The sequence below is a fragment of the Lepisosteus platostomus genome, chromosome 8, assembly GCF_059453375.1.
Source record: "Lepisosteus platostomus isolate fLepPlt1 chromosome 8, fLepPlt1.hap1, whole genome shotgun sequence".
In the NCBI taxonomy this organism is placed as follows: Eukaryota; Metazoa; Chordata; class Actinopteri; order Semionotiformes; family Lepisosteidae; genus Lepisosteus; species Lepisosteus platostomus.
In genome coordinates this window covers 52,391,533-52,408,392 of record NC_142618.1, presented here as the reverse complement: position 1 = coordinate 52,408,392, position 16,860 = coordinate 52,391,533, and the positions used below count along the sequence as shown (strand labels likewise).

The 16,860-nt window shown below is 39.4% G+C and overlaps 1 protein-coding gene across 8 annotated transcripts in view; it reads left to right on the top strand.

Moving 5' to 3' along the window:
• Positions 1-16,860, top strand: part of galnt11 (UDP-N-acetyl-alpha-D-galactosamine:polypeptide N-acetylgalactosaminyltransferase 11 (GalNAc-T11)) — a 34,239-nt gene that overhangs the window by 1,034 nt on the left and 16,345 nt on the right. For 4 of the 8 annotated variants that reach the window (XM_088643896.1, XM_088643889.1, XM_088643890.1 and 1 more), the window contains exons 2-6: positions 6,607-6,924; positions 7,646-7,769; positions 9,318-9,484; positions 14,581-14,706; positions 15,548-15,797. In XM_088643896.1, the coding sequence (XP_088500022.1) occupies positions 6,645-6,924; positions 7,646-7,769; positions 9,318-9,484; positions 14,581-14,706; positions 15,548-15,797 (947 nt within the window). In that variant the 5' untranslated portion in view covers positions 6,607-6,644. Of the gene's footprint in view, positions 1-4,348; positions 4,495-5,090; positions 5,199-6,606; positions 6,925-7,645; positions 7,770-9,317; positions 9,485-14,580; positions 14,707-15,547; positions 15,798-16,860 lie in introns of those variants that run through there. The other 4 variants (XM_088643892.1, XM_088643891.1, XM_088643893.1 and 1 more) reach the window with 3 other exon arrangements.

The window sequence follows — 16,860 nt, the reverse complement described above, 5'->3', positions numbered from 1 at the left end:
GTGTAAAACTAAGATCACTATGATGGCCTGTTTTTTTTTGTTCCTCTTTAGAAAAATCTTTCGTTCCTCTCTCAAGCTAAAACTAAAAGCGAACAAAAACTGTAATTTTTTTGTGATTAAAAGAACAGGTGATTTTTCAGAGCATATTCATTCACGAATCAAAACTGACTGCAGAGCAGGAGTGTTCGTTTGCATGGTGAAAATATGTGTTCCAGGGCGGCCTGCACAGTCCCTGGGTACCCCAGGTTTAAAACAGCTGTGCTAAAACAATCTGAGGTGCAGAGTTTATTTCATACTGTTAAAAATGATTCATAACTTTCTATGAAATGAGAACGCCTCTTACTACATGTATACGAAGAAATGTGGGGTTGCTTTCTGCCCACTTTACATTTCAGTGATAAAGAATCTGATTTTAAACGTCTGTTACAGTTTTGTTCTTACAATGTGACGCATGAACCGAGTCCAGATTCACTCCTCTTGTCCCAATGTGGGGAAAATAAGTGTCAGCAAAGTTACCAGTTACACATTCAACAGCCTTTTTGGTATGGGGCAACAGCTGGTGCTGGATATTTCACGCCTGCCACGTTATTTTGCACGAATCTGCATAGATGTGGTGTTCAGAAATGTAATTGAAACTGTGCATTTGCTGTTGTGCTTTATAAGTGTTTGTAGAAGAGACCGAAGCTGGTGAAACCTGTAAGGCTTAACGTTTGCAATGAGAATCTTGTTTCTTTTCGGGGCTGTCTCCTAATAAGTGGTTCTGCGGTGTCTTTGGTGTTCAGATTTCAGCAAAATCAAACTATGAAAGGAGGTTGCCTCTACTTGCCTTGCCCGAGGAACGCCTTGGCGAGAGAAGTGTTGCACAAACATCGAGTTCTGTGAAAAAAACATTTGCCCTGAGTTTAGCAAATTTCTGTGAAAGAACATTTGCCATTCTGAATTTTGCAAATCTTCGCCACTGAATGTGGGTCCTAGTGACAGTGATGAAGGGAGTATGAGTGAATAAATAACACCAAAGTCTGGTACTTGTTTAATTTATTTCATAAACCAAGTCATCCAACATCTAATGTCCCTGTGTGAAAAAGTTCATGCACTATTAGTTCAGTGAATTCAATTAAAGGGATAACTAGGGCCTGTTGTGTGAATACTTCTGTGTTTGTGTGTAATATTTTTGTTTTCCCCAGAATTAGGTCCCCTTTTCCCCAAACCTCTTCTAGTTTAATATTTGTTTTAGAGGTCTTGTGACTACCACAAAAAGCTCATTACTTATGTTTCAGTTTCCTTGTTAACATACAGTACTTATCTTATGTTTGTATAGTGTGGGTGACTGTGTGTGTGTTTGAAGCCTTGTTTTGAAAAATCTAAAAATATATATATAATCTGTTTCTTTCCATATGCCTCCTGGAATGTGTCTTATAAATGAGAGCACTTAGGTGATTAATTTGCCCTTCCAGTCTCTTGACAGCAGACTTTCCAGATGTACAGTATAGTGAGGGTGGATTCTTTGCAGATGGATATTTTCATATTGAGTACTGCTTTGTCTTCCTAACTTTATGCTGATCATTATCAGCCTGTGTAATGAAATTAGGACACTTTATGACAACATCATCATCCCACTGTCATTGTGCTCTGAGATTAGGCTGCTTTCTTCTAAAATGAGGAGAGATTTCAGCTGCTTTGACTGCTGCCTAACTTGGCATTCTAAAATATTGCCATATTCTAATTTCAAGATGAGTACAATTTTCTTTTGTATTGTAGATTCAGTAATGGATCGGGGAAAAAAATATATGCTATAATAAACTATACTTTGCAAATACAGTTGTCTTTTTCAGACAGTATCAAATTTGAACATTTCAGACATTTGACACTCTTAAGAGTAGAAATGATAAAATGTGTTCTATAATCCAAGAACTGTAACAGATTAAATTCTAAGAATTTTGTTGTTTGGTGAAAATACAGGTGATAGTGACTAACACTAATGTCAGGCAAAGTTGTGTTCAGTGTCAGCGTTGTAATGCATTACATAAATATGCTGTGAATTTTATGACGTCATAAACTGCTTTTATTTATAAAGGCAGCTGTAGTCTGTAAATCTTTCTACAAAAGCAATAAGCCAGCTAGAGATCGAAGTATTTAAAATTGCTGTGCTGCACAGTTTTTATGTCTTATTGCGGTTGGTGTACAGCCATAAACCAGTCTTAAAGACAATAAACATCTTAGCACCTAGATGTAGATGCATCCGCCTTGGGCTCTGTCATCCCTGTCAGTAATGATGTTTAATAAGCTATAAATGCAGCACTTGCATATTGGCCACAAGATCACAAACTTTTTCAGTCTTATAGCGGGAAATTGAAGATTCCCAGTACCTGGGTGCCGTTCACATCTTGTCATGACAAAAGCTTACAACTCTTGTGAATATGTACTTCACTGAAAACTATTTATGTTTAGTTGTTTTGTTGTTTTTTTTGACATAAGGAATCTGTTCTAAAACCAAGAAAGAGAAACTGTTTGGTTGCAGAATACGTTGGCTTGTTAATAGAGCATTGCTAAACTATTTCTGTGAACATATTTTTAGGACCGGTGTAGTATTAGCCTGTATTTTTATTGATTTGAATAATATATTTTGTACAGTCAAATTTAGAAGCGTGAGTTTTGAATGCTAATGGCTGTTGCTGAAACTGCCTGCAGTGGTAACAGGTTCAGAGTAGCACATATGTCATGGAACACCTGAGACAAATTGATTATACTCCTTCTGCAAGCGCCTAAATGTGTTGTCTGGCACTGCACTGTTAACTGTGACTCCAGTCATTTTACTCTTACAGCATTTGCCCATTGCTGGCCGATGGGGTAGTTTTTACAGCTGTTCGCTTGCATAAGCATAGACCTGCAAACTCTGGGTTCTTTAAGAACTTGGCAGAACTTTTCTTTTAAAACAGAAAGAGAAGAAGTCAGTTACAGTTGTGAAACAATTCTTGTTACTTGGAATATAAAAACAGGCTGCAGCTGAGTGCATACAGATTAAACCAAGAGCAGTGCAGAATGTCTAAAAATGATCTCCCATTTAGAGTATATCCAGTACGAGACAGCGTAGCATATTTGCTTACTGATTCAGCACTTTGATTCGCTGTTGTGCCCAATTGATGATTGTAGCAGGATTGAGTTGATTGTTAACTTTATAATTGGGTAATAAGGTAATAATTTGGTATAGGAATGGTTTTCATTCCTTCTTTAGGCTTAGTTGAAATCCTTCAAATGTGCTCAGATTACAGGGATGGTTACGTGTTAATTTGCAGTCAGTTATAAATCGCAGCTCACAGTAAACTATAGTGCAGATATGGCACAAGACATAAGAAATAAAATGCAGATTAATTGGTCTTGTGGTCTCCCAGTTCATGGACTATGTTTGACTTTAATGTCTTGCCAGGTTAAAAATTGCTGGCTGTTAAAACCCCAGATGGTGACCAACAGTGTGCTGAGTTAATCTAGCCTCCAACATAAAGATGGCCCAAAAGGCATTCCTTTCTTGACAAATAGTTCCTGTCTGTGCTTTTCTTTCTGGATCTTCCCAGTGAGGTTCAAAAGGTCACATTATCACCTCTTCCCAATCAACTCTCTCCCTAATGAGGTGATTTAGTGATTAGGCACTTATCTGCATCACGGTCAAGCATGAATGATCAATTAATCAAAATGACACCCCAAAATATTTTTGTATATTAATGAATCTAATAATTTCTTTTTCTAAAAAGAGATGTACGTAAATAAATGAAAAGTCTCTTTCGATGTTCAGTATACTGTATAATTTTAGCAGATTCTGATTTTTGTTTGGCAGTTAAACTACTAAGGAGTTACAGTAAGAAAATCAAAATGATGCCCTGCAACATTATGCAATGTAAATTATTGTCATGTCAGTTGTTATGTATTATGTACTGCGTGATCTATTAAATGAGTTTGAAACATTTTGTGGTCCATTGCAAGTTTGAAACTTGGAACTTGGAAGTATTAGTAACATTTTCCATGTTGCTTTCCTATTTCTTTGGTTGAATAATTACATAGATGGAGTGTGAACCAAACAAAAAGTTAGCTGTGTAAATACACCGAAGTTTAGAAGCTACAAAAGAATGATGAAAGGCAGCACATTCACTAGCAGAATGCCAGAAAATATTTCCTAGTTTTTCCCAGCAGCTTTCTATTACATTTTCCTCTCAATAATGGTGTTCAGCTTAAAGCAGGAGTACTTAACTAAGCTTTTTCTCAGAAAACTCTGTAAATTTTTAGTCTTTATTCTGTTAATATTTCACCCATTTTTCTTGTGATCCTCCAGAGAGGCCTTTGTCCCTTAACACTTAGCGTGACCTGCACATAAAGATTTTATCATCAGAAATCTGAAAAACCAGTCACACGAACATAATAAACTAATTTTTAAATGTTTTCAGACATTTTTAAACTTTTTTTTGCTATCTTTTCTCAAATGCTTCCAAACATCTAGATAGTGTGGTAAGTGGGGTCTTATTGTTAAAGTTTCAAGAAAAAATGGATAATATCACAGTGTTGTTTTCTTTTAAATTGTTGGAACTCCTGCTGGAGCAACTGCTCAGGAGAACGGTTTGAAATGTTATCGGAATACTTTAAGGTATTTAAGAATAATATTTTCATCTCTAAAGTAAAAATAAATGTACATGACAGTACATTTTGTGAATGCTTTCCTGTTACGGGTGAATCTTAGGGATATTGAAGGTTTCAATTTTACGCCCAGCTATTAATAAAGACTAGTTGATATAGTAAGTGTTGCATTGTTAATATCGCTGTTTTGGGATTTCTTTCCTACAGTATAGCTACATAAAAAGACTATAGGTCTCTTGCTTTGGGGACAGCTGCACGGTTGGCTAATATATTACTGGACTGAATGTCAGTGCTGGAAAATTGGATTTGAAAGCAAGATCTGTGTCTCGACTTAAGCTTTAACCACATAAGCCTCTTCTTTCCACTGCTCCACATTTTCTGCTTTAGTAATTTACTGCTGAAACACTGCTGAAATTAACTAGCATACTGCTTTTCTTGTGCTTCAATTTTCTTATCGCCGTAAAATCAAGAAATGTGAAACTATCTTGAGGCTTATGATTGTGAAGGACACCGCAGAGTGAGAGAACTGCATCGCAGCCAATTCAGAGCACGAGTTGTTTTAAAACAAAATTGAGAAGGTGAGTGATGACTAAATCCATAATCACTGATATTCTTTTAAAAAAGTGTGCGCCATTTACAGTGAAAAAGCTAAAAAAATTCAGTTTAGAATATACAAAAGTGGAGTGGTGTAAGAAAACAAAGTGGTTGTGGAGTTAGTATTAGAAATTACAGGGTAGCTTAATGTCTAACACTAAAAGAGGCAGTCTAAACTATAGTAAATGAGACTCTGTGGTTCATTACACTGAAGTGCATTCCCTTTGTTCACTGTTGAAATGCTCTATTGTCACTGTGATTGGTGTTGCCCTGTGCCTTAATCTGGGAATTAGGGTGAGAAGAGAGACTCAGAATCTGCCTCACATGACCTTCTGGAGATGATGGTGGTAGTAGGGTTGGAAAGGAACGATCCTTCCTTGTCGATCTACTGTGGACGGGTTATTTACTGTTTTTAAGCCTCCAGAGAATCTGTTTTTGTGTTCTTGTGTCATAAAAGAAAAGAAAAAGCAGCATTCTGTTCAGCTCTGTCGGTTGTTGTTTGTATGCACGTAATACATTGTACCGCTGTAAAATCCTTGTAAAAAGTGTGAAAATAAATTGCAATTGTCAAATCCTTCAACCTTAAAAAGGCGTGCGAGAAGTCAGCTTGAAACCTGAATAATTCTCTTTTTGCCCTTATAATGGGTTTGATAAGCAATGTATATTGTCATGGTGTGAAAATGAGCACATCTGCTAAGTGCAGAGCCTTGGCAGTTTATATAGTGTGTTGCAGTTCCCCTGAGTAAGACTGTCCTGACAGCTAAGCACAAGCACAAGAGTGCATGCCAGCCCCAGTTAAGTCGGCTTGCTGTCTGTCATCTATGATAAGTTCCAGATCTGGATTTCAATAGCAATTACCTGCTGTTGCGCTATGAAACGTACTCTGAAAGAACAAATGTCAAGTCAGGCGAGTTTTCCAAAGAAGAAAAGCAGTATTTGAGAGTAAGAGCAAATCTTTTGCTAGCAGATCTATTCGCTGCTTGTCAATTTTCTTTCACGGTAAAAACGAGCATCCTTGAATGATGTCACTTCCTGTCTTGCATGATTTGTCTGTGAAACGGGAACCACAGGGTACAAGTCGAAACTGTGTGGAAGTGAATTCAAAACCAAGAACAGGGGGCAGGTGTTTAACAAAAGGGTTGTGGGAATATGGAACGAGCTATACAGCCATATTGTTGAGGTTAATATTCTGGTTTCTTTCAAGAGACAACTGAATGAGATCCTTGTATCGGTTAAATGCTAACTACAAAAATGACTAGATGGGCCAAGTGGCCTGCTCTGTTTTGTGGCCTCTCTCGTGATCTTATGTGTGATTTTCAGCACCTTGATACCCATATTCCCTGTACTCGATTTTTAATTTTTTATGCATCCCGGTTACATTTGTTTACGCAGGGGACTGAGAATGGACCGCCAACGATGCTAGGGCTACCATGGGCAGCGTCACACTGCGCTACTTCTGCTATGGGTGTCTCTTCACGTCAGTGACCTGGACACTTCTGCTCTTCATCTACTTCAACTTTACCCAGGAAAGCCAGCCCTTCAAAAATGTGCCCGTCAAGGGGGACCTGTCCTTCAGGAACTTCCCCAGGAAGTTCCAGCCCCGGTTCACCCGGGGACCCGGCCGGCAGAGCCAGCAGAACGCTTGGGCCAAGGAGCAGCTGCGCAGAGGCGCCGAGGGCCGCAGGGGAGCTGACCTCTCGCCGGAAATGGGTACGACAACCGTTTACAGACGGACCTCTCATCTTACTAGCAGGGTCTCTTGTCCTGCTCTTGGTGGGTCGACGCGTTTCTTAAAAGCACCAGTGGCTGGAGAGCTGGGAAGAGCTGCCAAACTGGTCCAGCGATGCCCGTGAACGACTGATGAAGTTTGTTAAGAGCTGAGTTGGAAGGATAACATACATACACAGTGGCCCTCCGGGACACTACCCCCCACCCTGCTTACATGAAAACTTGTCTGTTTGCTTTGGTGAATTATTAACCTTTCATGTGCCGCAGTGCTGCTGGCTATATGATGCTGGCTGTATTAAAGAAGGTATACTATACATCAACAGATATATAACATTATAACATTATAAGTTATGTTGAGGCTTTTAAAGGGATCCCAAAAATTGAAAGCAAGTTGCCGCTGTGGTGCGTCACTGTTAATCTTCATATTCTGTGTTTAAGGCCAGAGCAGCTGATTTTGTGCCTGTGAGCATAAAATACCAGTTATGTTGCTCTACCATCTTAAGCTTTCTCCTAATCCACTTTGTCACAATGTAGTCATAATAACAGAGAGGCTCCAGCCTTAGTTATAGACAGAAAGATAGTATGGCTTCATTTTAACTACAGTTTTTAGGTCTCTTTGAACCATTTTTGCAAGTAAGCAATATAGAGTCCTTTTTCCAACTTCTAACTACAGTGGCTAAATAAAATGTTATTGTTTCCTCAGGTATGATTTTTAATGAACAGGATCAGGAAATTCGAGACACAGGTTACCACAAGCATGCTTTCAATGTGCTCATCAGTAACCGCCTAGGATTCCACAGGGATCTTCCTGACACCAGAAATGCAAAGTAAGTGCCTTTGAAGCAGAAATCATGTGTGGTCGTTATATACCAAATTACTGAAACAGTGATCTCCAACAGGCTTTTTGTGTTTGAGTCAACTGGGGATTGGTAAAAAAAAAATATTAGGAAACGGGAAAAGGGTATGGCTATTCTAAATAATAGATTCCCTTCAACTCAAGAGATTGTGTTGAATGAAATACCAGTTATGGATTCTGCCTGTATGTTCTGATTAAATTGTAGGAAGGATAATTTCTAGTCCTTATGCAAGAGCTTCTGATAAAATTGTGATATCTGCATTTAAAAGTAAAATGGGACAGTATTTACCACACACAAAAGGGTCTTCAATTTTGTCAAGCGCTACTAAAAACAGTGCCTGTTTCTAAGTGAGTGGAAGACATGCAGTCTCATTTTTGACTGGTACCGAGATTTATCTTAGTTGACACACCAAAGAATGATGGAAATTTTCAGTGCAGTTTGAAAAATTTCAAAATCTTCATGTAATTCAGAAAATATTAAGGTAAATTCATGTATGACATTAGATATGGAAAAGTTAAATATTTTATGAGGACAGCAGAGTCTAGATTACAGCTAAACACAGGATTCACTTACAGTCTCTTAGGATCTTTTTCCTTTTGGGATCCTTTTCTCTTTTCTTTCCTCATGTACCTTCTCCTGTGTTAGGACACCTCCACTTCCTGGTTTTAAAACATCACCCGACCAATCACCGTCGAGTAACAAGTCACATGACTGAGGATGGCACGACATTCCCCACAGTTTTCTGGGGAATGCAATTCTGTCATTTTGTCTGCCTCAGCAGTTCTCAAAACCTAATTTTCACGGCTTTGCTTAAATAGCTGGGGTTTACTTAGAGGTAGGGAAAGTAAAGCAAATCTGCACTGAAGTCAAAAGCTTTGAAAGTTGTCCCATGTGTTTCTGTGGTGCAGGACAGTGAACATTTAACAAACATATGATCTGTATGTTGGAAAACTGAGTGCTGTGAAGCTGAAGGGAAACAGGAAAATTTAAAATGCAATGGGATGACTGGCATGGTTTGCTCCTATAACGTAACAGAGCTGAAAGTATCCATTCACCTACACAAGGTCCTCTTTGTATTGAAAAATATAGATATACCTGATGATCTGTAACTGATCAAGTGCGAACAGTACTTTGACTATAGAGCTGTCTTGGGGTGGCCTGTGAGTGGACGAGCCTGATTTTAAGGTGGCTGTCTCAAGTCTATCTAGCCCTCCTGGCCCTCCAAGCAGAGCCTTTTATGAGCTGCTAGGAAGCCAGTTTTATTCACTGTAATTGAGGTACTTGCATGTAATTGCTCCAGGTAACCACACTAAAGCATTAAAGTTCCTGTTAAGAATGGGTGGCTAAGTGCGCGGGAGACTGGCACCCTTTTTGTCTCTTGTCCCTCACCCTTACTGTTTGATCACCGAGGTATGTGATTTTCAGATGAGAGTAAAAGAAAATCCTTCTGGAATGTGTTAATGCAGTATAATTATGTAGTGTGGGTTTATGATTGCACGCTGTGTTCACCGCCTGCAGGTGCAAAGAAAAAGTTTATCCTTTGGCTCTTCCGACTGCCAGCGTTGTGATCTGCTTCTTCAACGAGGCCTTTTCTGCTCTCCTGCGGACAGTACACAGCGTGTTAGATCGCACCCCCGCCTATCTGCTGCACGAGATCATACTGGTGGACGACAACAGTGAACTAGGCAAGTGTTACACTGTTAAAGACTCCGATCACATTTGAGATGGAAGAAACATCTCTGCGTTTGCTTGCATGACCTATTGTACATTGCTAGGTGATCTCGCTAGCTGGTGCTCACGTAATTTACCATAACCTCCAAATCGATCCATCCCCTCTGTGAACTGTAACTAAAGCTACACATTTATTTATTTATTTATTTTTATTTAGACAACTTACACAACTTCTGTAGACTACGATGGCCGGTCCTTTAGGTTAACAGCATGCTTTGTATTGTTACCCTTACCGTTTGCAACCAAGCTTTAGACTACAACATCTTGTCATTCATATGCTCCTCAATTCTAACTAGGACGGCAAACCAACCCTAAAGCAGACGTGATGACAGTCATCCCTTGTGAGTCTGTCTGTCACCGGCCAAGCAACTAGGTTTGGCTTCATGAAAAAAAAAAAACACTCCCAAAACAGTAGTCTTCCAATGCAAACAAAACTGGATTTATCGCCTTCAAACAGCGATAACCAAAATAAACCTCACAGAAGCTCCTCTCAGCCCACCTTCCTTCCAAAGCACCATCTCTCTGCTGAGCTCTCCCAGCCCCTTATATAGCTCCTGCTTTCCCTGCACCATCCTTCCTTAAAGGGACTGGCTCATATCTTTTATAGAGGTGGACTGTTATTAAACTAATAAAGTAACTTAATACAAATCCAGAATAACTTACAAACTTTAACAAAGTCATGGGAGGGTTTTTTTACATTAAAAAAAAAAATATATATAAACATACATCAGTTATTTATGGATGGCCTACCAGTAACCTTTCCTAAGATCAGCAGTTTTTATTTAAAACTGCTGATGTGACAGTGTGGGAAACTACAAACAGAAAGGTGACCGACAGCCAATCTTGCCCAACACAATACCATACTCCAACAGGGAACACTGGAGTGAGTTTTTTTGGGAAAAAGGGGTAAGTATCATTCACACTTCTTACGTATCACATACACACTCACAAACATACATGAAAGGGTACTGGAAAGGTGTTGGAGTATTTAACATTCATTTGGGAAAGAAAAATAAACAGGCACCCTGTCACACTGTCCACGTATCCATCAACTCTATTTGCGTTTCAACTGATCACGTTTGACTTGGGAGTCAAATACTTGCTATATGAATCTTGCCTTCTTTTTATGATACCATGAAACTCTGCCACAGTCTCCAGATTTCCATAGTCTGCCTCTGAGATATCGTATCTCAGTGATGCCAGACTTTATTTGAAGATTCCCATTTGTTTCCATTAGATGTACATTTTTCTCCCGAATCAAGTATTTGGGTAAAACCTTTTTACTGTACATCCTATACCTGGAAAAGTAGCAACCAACCCATAAGCCTTGAAACTTGTCACCATATGTAAAACTTGAATGTGTAATGGAGTTTTATTATAGTCACCATTAGAGTTTTTAAGATAAATAATCTTTTACCTTAGATCTTTTGACATTTCTGACTTTATATGATTTTTTTATAAAGTTTCAGGCTTTGTGAAAGTGTAAGTATTAAATAAAAATTATTAGAGGATGAAATGATCTATTCTTAACATGTTTGGAGAGTATGAATATATATGAACATCGTGTCTGTAAAAACATGGAATTATTCTGTTTATGTATTCGTTATATTTTTTCAAGTTTCACATTTTCATATGTTAAAATATTTTAAAATACGTTTTCTTTTGTAAATCTCCTTATATTTACATTTGCTCAAACTACTGAATGTGTTTACATAGCATTTAAACTCAAGGTAAAAAGTGCTTTTGGCATTTTAGTAAAAGCTAAGTACTATAAAGAATGGAAAACTAGTATACAGTAGTTCCAAGTGCTTTTACTCTGTCACTTCAAGCCAGTTTAAATTAAGAATTTAATGGAAATCCCTCTACAAATTGAATTAATATTGAGGGACTATTGAAATGATGGATAGTTATCCTGGGATTTGGTAGGATTCATTGTTGAAAAGTAATTTCCATATTTCAAAAAACTTCAAAGAACATAGTTAAAAAAATGGTTTTCTTTACAGATAGAAAAAAAATCTTGACACTACAAAGTGGAAAGTGTTATCAAAAGTTGTATTACTTTCGGTTTTTGATACTTATACACTCTTCTGTTGAACAGTTAACAGTAATGAATTCAGTAACCTGATTAAAATTACTCTCAATAACAATTACTGTCAGTTACCACACTCTGCAGGTTGAAAATTAGTGAATTGAAGCAAGCAACTTCACTTTTTTTCACTTGTAAGTAAAACAGGAATAGCTTTGTTAGCAGAATATCTAGGTTCAAATGCTATGTTTATAATAATCACATGCCCTTCAGTGTTGGTCAATCAACGATCAGTCACAGAGCTACGTGTTATAGCCAATTCATTTCCATCATTATGAATCGGATAAAAATCTTTATATTAACTAAACAAAATAAATTGTTATTCTAAAATAAAATGTTTTAAAGAAAATTTCTGGAATTAGCACAACATTGTCTTTTGGTATCTAGTCAAAAGTCAGGTACAGTGGTGTGAAAAAGTGTTTGCCCCCTTCCTGATTTCTTATTTTTTTGCATGTTTGTCACACTGAAATGTTTCAGATCATCAAACAAATTGAAATATTAGACAAAGATAACACAAGTAAACACAAAATGCAGTTTTTAAATGAAGGTTTTTATTATGAAGGGAAAAAAAAATCCAAACCTACATGGCCCTGTGTGAAAAGGTTATAAAGCCATTTCTAAAGCTTTGGGACTCCAGCGAACCACAGTGAGAGCCATTATCCACAAATGGCGAAAACATGGAACAGTGGTTAACCTTCCCAGGAGTGGCCGGCCGACCAAAATTACCCCAAGAGCGCAGCGGCGACTCATCCAAGAGGTCACAAAAAACCCCACAACAACATCCAAAGAACTGCAGGCTTCACTTGCCTCAGTTAAGGTCAGTGTTCATGACTCCACCATAAGAAAGAGACTGGGCAAAAATGGCCTGCATGGCAGAGTTCCAAGACGAAAACCACTGCTGAGCAAAAAGAACATAAAGGCTCGTCTCAGTTTTGCCAAGACTTTTGGGAAAATACTCTGTGGACTGACGAGACAAAAGTTGAACTTTTCGGAAGGTGTGTGTCCCATTACATCTGACGTAAAAGTAACACAGCATTTCAGAACAGGAACATCATACCAACATTAAATATGGTGGCGGTAGTGTGATGGTCTGGGGCTGTTTTGCTGCTTCAGGAACTGGAAGACTTGCTGTGGTAAATGGAACCATGAATTCTGCTGTCTACCAAAAAATCCTGAAGGAGAATGTCTGGCCATCTGTTCGTGACCTCAAGCTGAAGCGCGCTTGGGTTCTGCAGCAGGACAATGATCCAAAACACACCAGCAAGTCCACCTCTGAATGGCTTAAGAAAAACAAAATGAAGACTTTGGAGTGGCCTAGTCAAAGTCCTGACCTGAATCCGATTGAGATGTTGTGGCATGACCCTTAAAAAGCGGTTAAGGCTCAAAAACCCTCCAATGTGATTGAATTACAACAATTCCACAAAGATGAGTGGGCCAAAATTCCTCCACAGCGCTGTAAAAGACTCATCGCCAGTTATCGAAAACGCTTGATTGCAGTTGTTGCTGCTAAGGGTGGCCCAACCAGTTATTAGGTTTAGGGGGCAATAACTTTTTCACACAGGGCCATGTACTGTAGGTTTGGATTTTTTTTCCCCTTAATAATAAAAACCTTCATTTAAAAACTGCATTTTGCGTTTACTTGTGTTATCTTTGTCTAATATTTCAATTTGTTTGATGATCTGAAACATTTCAGTGTGACAAACATGCAAAAAAATAAGAAATCAGGAAGGGGGCAAACACCTTTTCACACCACTATATTAAAGTGAATTTGCTCTTGTGTTTTCTGTGGTGCTTTTAAAGTTGTGAAATTCCTGCTTCCTTTGCAAAGCACGTCCTTGTAAAAGCGGCCATGGTCAAGCTGGGTTTCTTATAAAAGCACCAATACAAACAACATTTTATGTGTATATTGAGAACAATACAGTGTAAAACGTTTGGTAAATAACAAAAATGTTATGGGCATCATTTTGATTCATTGATGATTCTCGACTCAAGTGACTTTGTTGCATAAGCCCTAAATCACCTCATTAGTGAAAGTGGAGTGGGCTCAGGTAGTGAGGTGATTTCAGCTGTTAGATGTGAAACAGAGAAAAGAGTCTGTATAGCCTGTTTATTAAGAAGCAACACCTTTGCACCCATGGTATGTTGAAAGCTGTAGTAAGCCTGATCATTTTCACCTGCCTTCTGGGATATTCTCAGTGGACAACTTTAACCTGGCCAGACAGTACATCCTCGAGCAGCGAGATCAATACTGAGGTCCAAGTGGGGTGACCTGGGGAGGAGTGTCTAGCTGCTACAGAGCTCCACTGAGCAGGCTGACTCCTCTGCACTGCACTGCACTGCCCAAGTCTTGGGACATCATTGACTGCCCTCCCTGCAGCCGTGTCCTGACTTGACAACAGTCCAAGCAGGACACTGCACTCCCTCGTGCTGCTGGTGTAACACAGGCCTTACTGGGAGACAAAGTTGTGCCAGTTGTGCTGTGTATGCCTACTCACGAGATATGAGTCCCATTGGACACTTGCCAGATGAGCTATGTGGTGTGGCACATAGGGCTCAGAGACCAGGGAACAGATGCATGCTTGTTCAGGCTCTACGACAGGAAAGGAGGAGAAAACTGCTAGACAGCATCTGCAACCTGGCACAAAGCATGTGTCAGATGTTACGTCCAACAGTGGACACTCTCACTACTACATTAGTACTCACATTATATATTATGCTATTAATCAGCACAATGAATACACCTGTTACACGCGTTCAATAAAATGTGTGCCAACTACACAAACTTTTGCTCCCTAATAAATTTGTGAATTCATATCAGTTCTATGGACAGACCTCCTCTGGCTGACGGAGGAACAGAGGAAGTGCGGTGAGCAGTGTTTTTCCAGAATGTGAAATAAGCCCTGTACCAGGGAGTGAGGAGCTTTGAAGTTCCTCTTAACCAGAACTGTGTTTGATTTGATCCAGCTGACCTGAAGGAGGATCTCGACGCCTACGTCCTGAAGAACCTGCGCGGGAAAGTGAAGGTGGTCCGCAATGAGAAACGGGAAGGCCTGATCAGGGGGAGGATGATCGGGGCTTCTCACGCAACAGGTGAGAGTGGTTCAAGGGGAACCGCAAGGCTATTTTTATATTTAGGGCCTAGGAGGAATGGGCACTGATGAGTTCATTTCAACACTGCAATAAAAAATAAAACGTACGCAGTAACTTGTAAAACCTCCAATTTATGTCACAAACTTTCCAGGTGTCACCCTTGCTATATTCTGCGATTCAGAACGAGGCAACAAAACGTCCAGTAACGTAAAGCAGCCCTATTACATTGTAAACAACCACGCTTGTGAATACATCTCTTTTAATCTCATAGAAAAATTGCTCTTTATTTCGAGATGGTTTTGCCGACAAATACTAATTACCTGTTAACTCTGCTTGTAGATTGTGTTGGAAACTTTCTGTGGTGAAATGTCTACTGCACAACGTGTACTAATAGTTCGTACATCACATGACATTAGTCATCACAGTGACTAGTGAGCAGGAAGGGCTGCATCATCACGTCACAATTTGCGCAAACAGGGGCTTGCAACAACGTGGCGACTCGCAGTACTTTCACAAAGTTCACAATTTTGTGCTTAATTCGAAATTCATAAAATTGTTCTATAACGTCAATGAATTATTTCTGTTACCAAGATTTAATAACCAGTCTTTTCTTATCCAGGTTGTGCAGCAACAACATTGTAGCCATTGTGATGGTGACCTTTTTAATTTAACTTCTCTGAAAAATACCTGAATATCTTACTGTTTGTGTGCAAGACAAGAGCAGTAGATTTTTGCACAGTGAGGTTGTACAAGATGCAGATAAGAAGGGTGTTTTGCCGGATGTGGACAACGGTTAACCTTCACTTTCTGCCCATGGCGACTCGGATATTGTTGCCGGCAGGAGAAGTCCTGGTGTTCCTGGACAGCCACTGTGAGGTGAACGAGCTCTGGCTGCAGCCCCTGCTGTCTCCCATCAAAGAGGACCGCCGGACGGTGGTGTGTCCTGTGATCGACATCATCAGTGCAGACACGCTGGTCTACAGCTCCTCCCCCATCGTGAGGGGGGGGTTCAACTGGGGCCTACACTTCAAATGGGACCCGGTGCCCCTCTCGGAGATGAACAGCCCCGAGGGACCTGTTGCCCCTATCCGGTATGTGTGAGAACGGTGGGGGTCCCGGACAACCTGAGATTCCTTCCCACAAACACACACACTTCTCCCACTAGAACCATCAAAACAAACAGCCCGGTTTATACTCCATGTGCGTCTTGTCTGGGCTGCTGTTCATGCCGTTGATCAAGTGAATCGATCTGAGATATAAAAATAACTTGCGGGTGTCACGCAGTGATTAAACCTCCAGCACGCAGTCCCTGGAGGATTATCCTCTCATTACAACCTAGTTCGTTTTCTGTTGGGGGTGAAATGAGCTATTCTGTGGTTCAGGCTGATTCATTTTCTGCTGCCTGTCTTCTAATAACGCTTCATTCCACCCTGGAGAGCGAATAACTTTCTGCAAGTGCTCCAGTTGGAATTTGTTTAGACAAGCAGCTGCAAGTCGGCGAAAAAGCAATATATTATAGTCTTAATTTTTAAAGTGCTTTTCAATATTAGATTTCCATGCTTTCTTCATTCGTGACTCCCATAATTAGTTTTCCTTTTAACCTGAGCCAATTCGAGGGATGTCTGCCTTTCTAAATATTTTGAATTCAAAAAGCACAGTTTGGATGGTAATAGTCCCCATTTTCGCAATAATGTTAAATCTCACTGCTCGAAAGTCTTGCGTGCAGGTAGCAAAAGCAAACTCTAAATCTAAGGTGGTAAACAATAAGCTAACGTTTGTATAGTTAGAAGTGTAGAATATAAATCAAAGGATGTTAATATCATTCAAATCATTTAAAAGATTGTGTATAATTTTGGTAACCATGCTACAAAATGGATATTGCTTATCTGAATAAGTCCAGAGAAGAACAGACAGATACATTCCTAGGCTTTAAGGAATTTGATGGGATAAAAGAACTGAACATTTTTAGTCCATGATAGAGAGGACTACCCAATTCAATTATTCACAGTCCTCAAAAGCTAATTGACTATGTTTTGCTTTAGACCTTTCCGAACGAGCTGTGTGACAAAAATCTGAGAACAACATGGAAATAGAAATCGGAGAACAGGTGGCTCTTTTTGCGCAAGATGTTGTGTGAGACTGGAATAAGCTGGA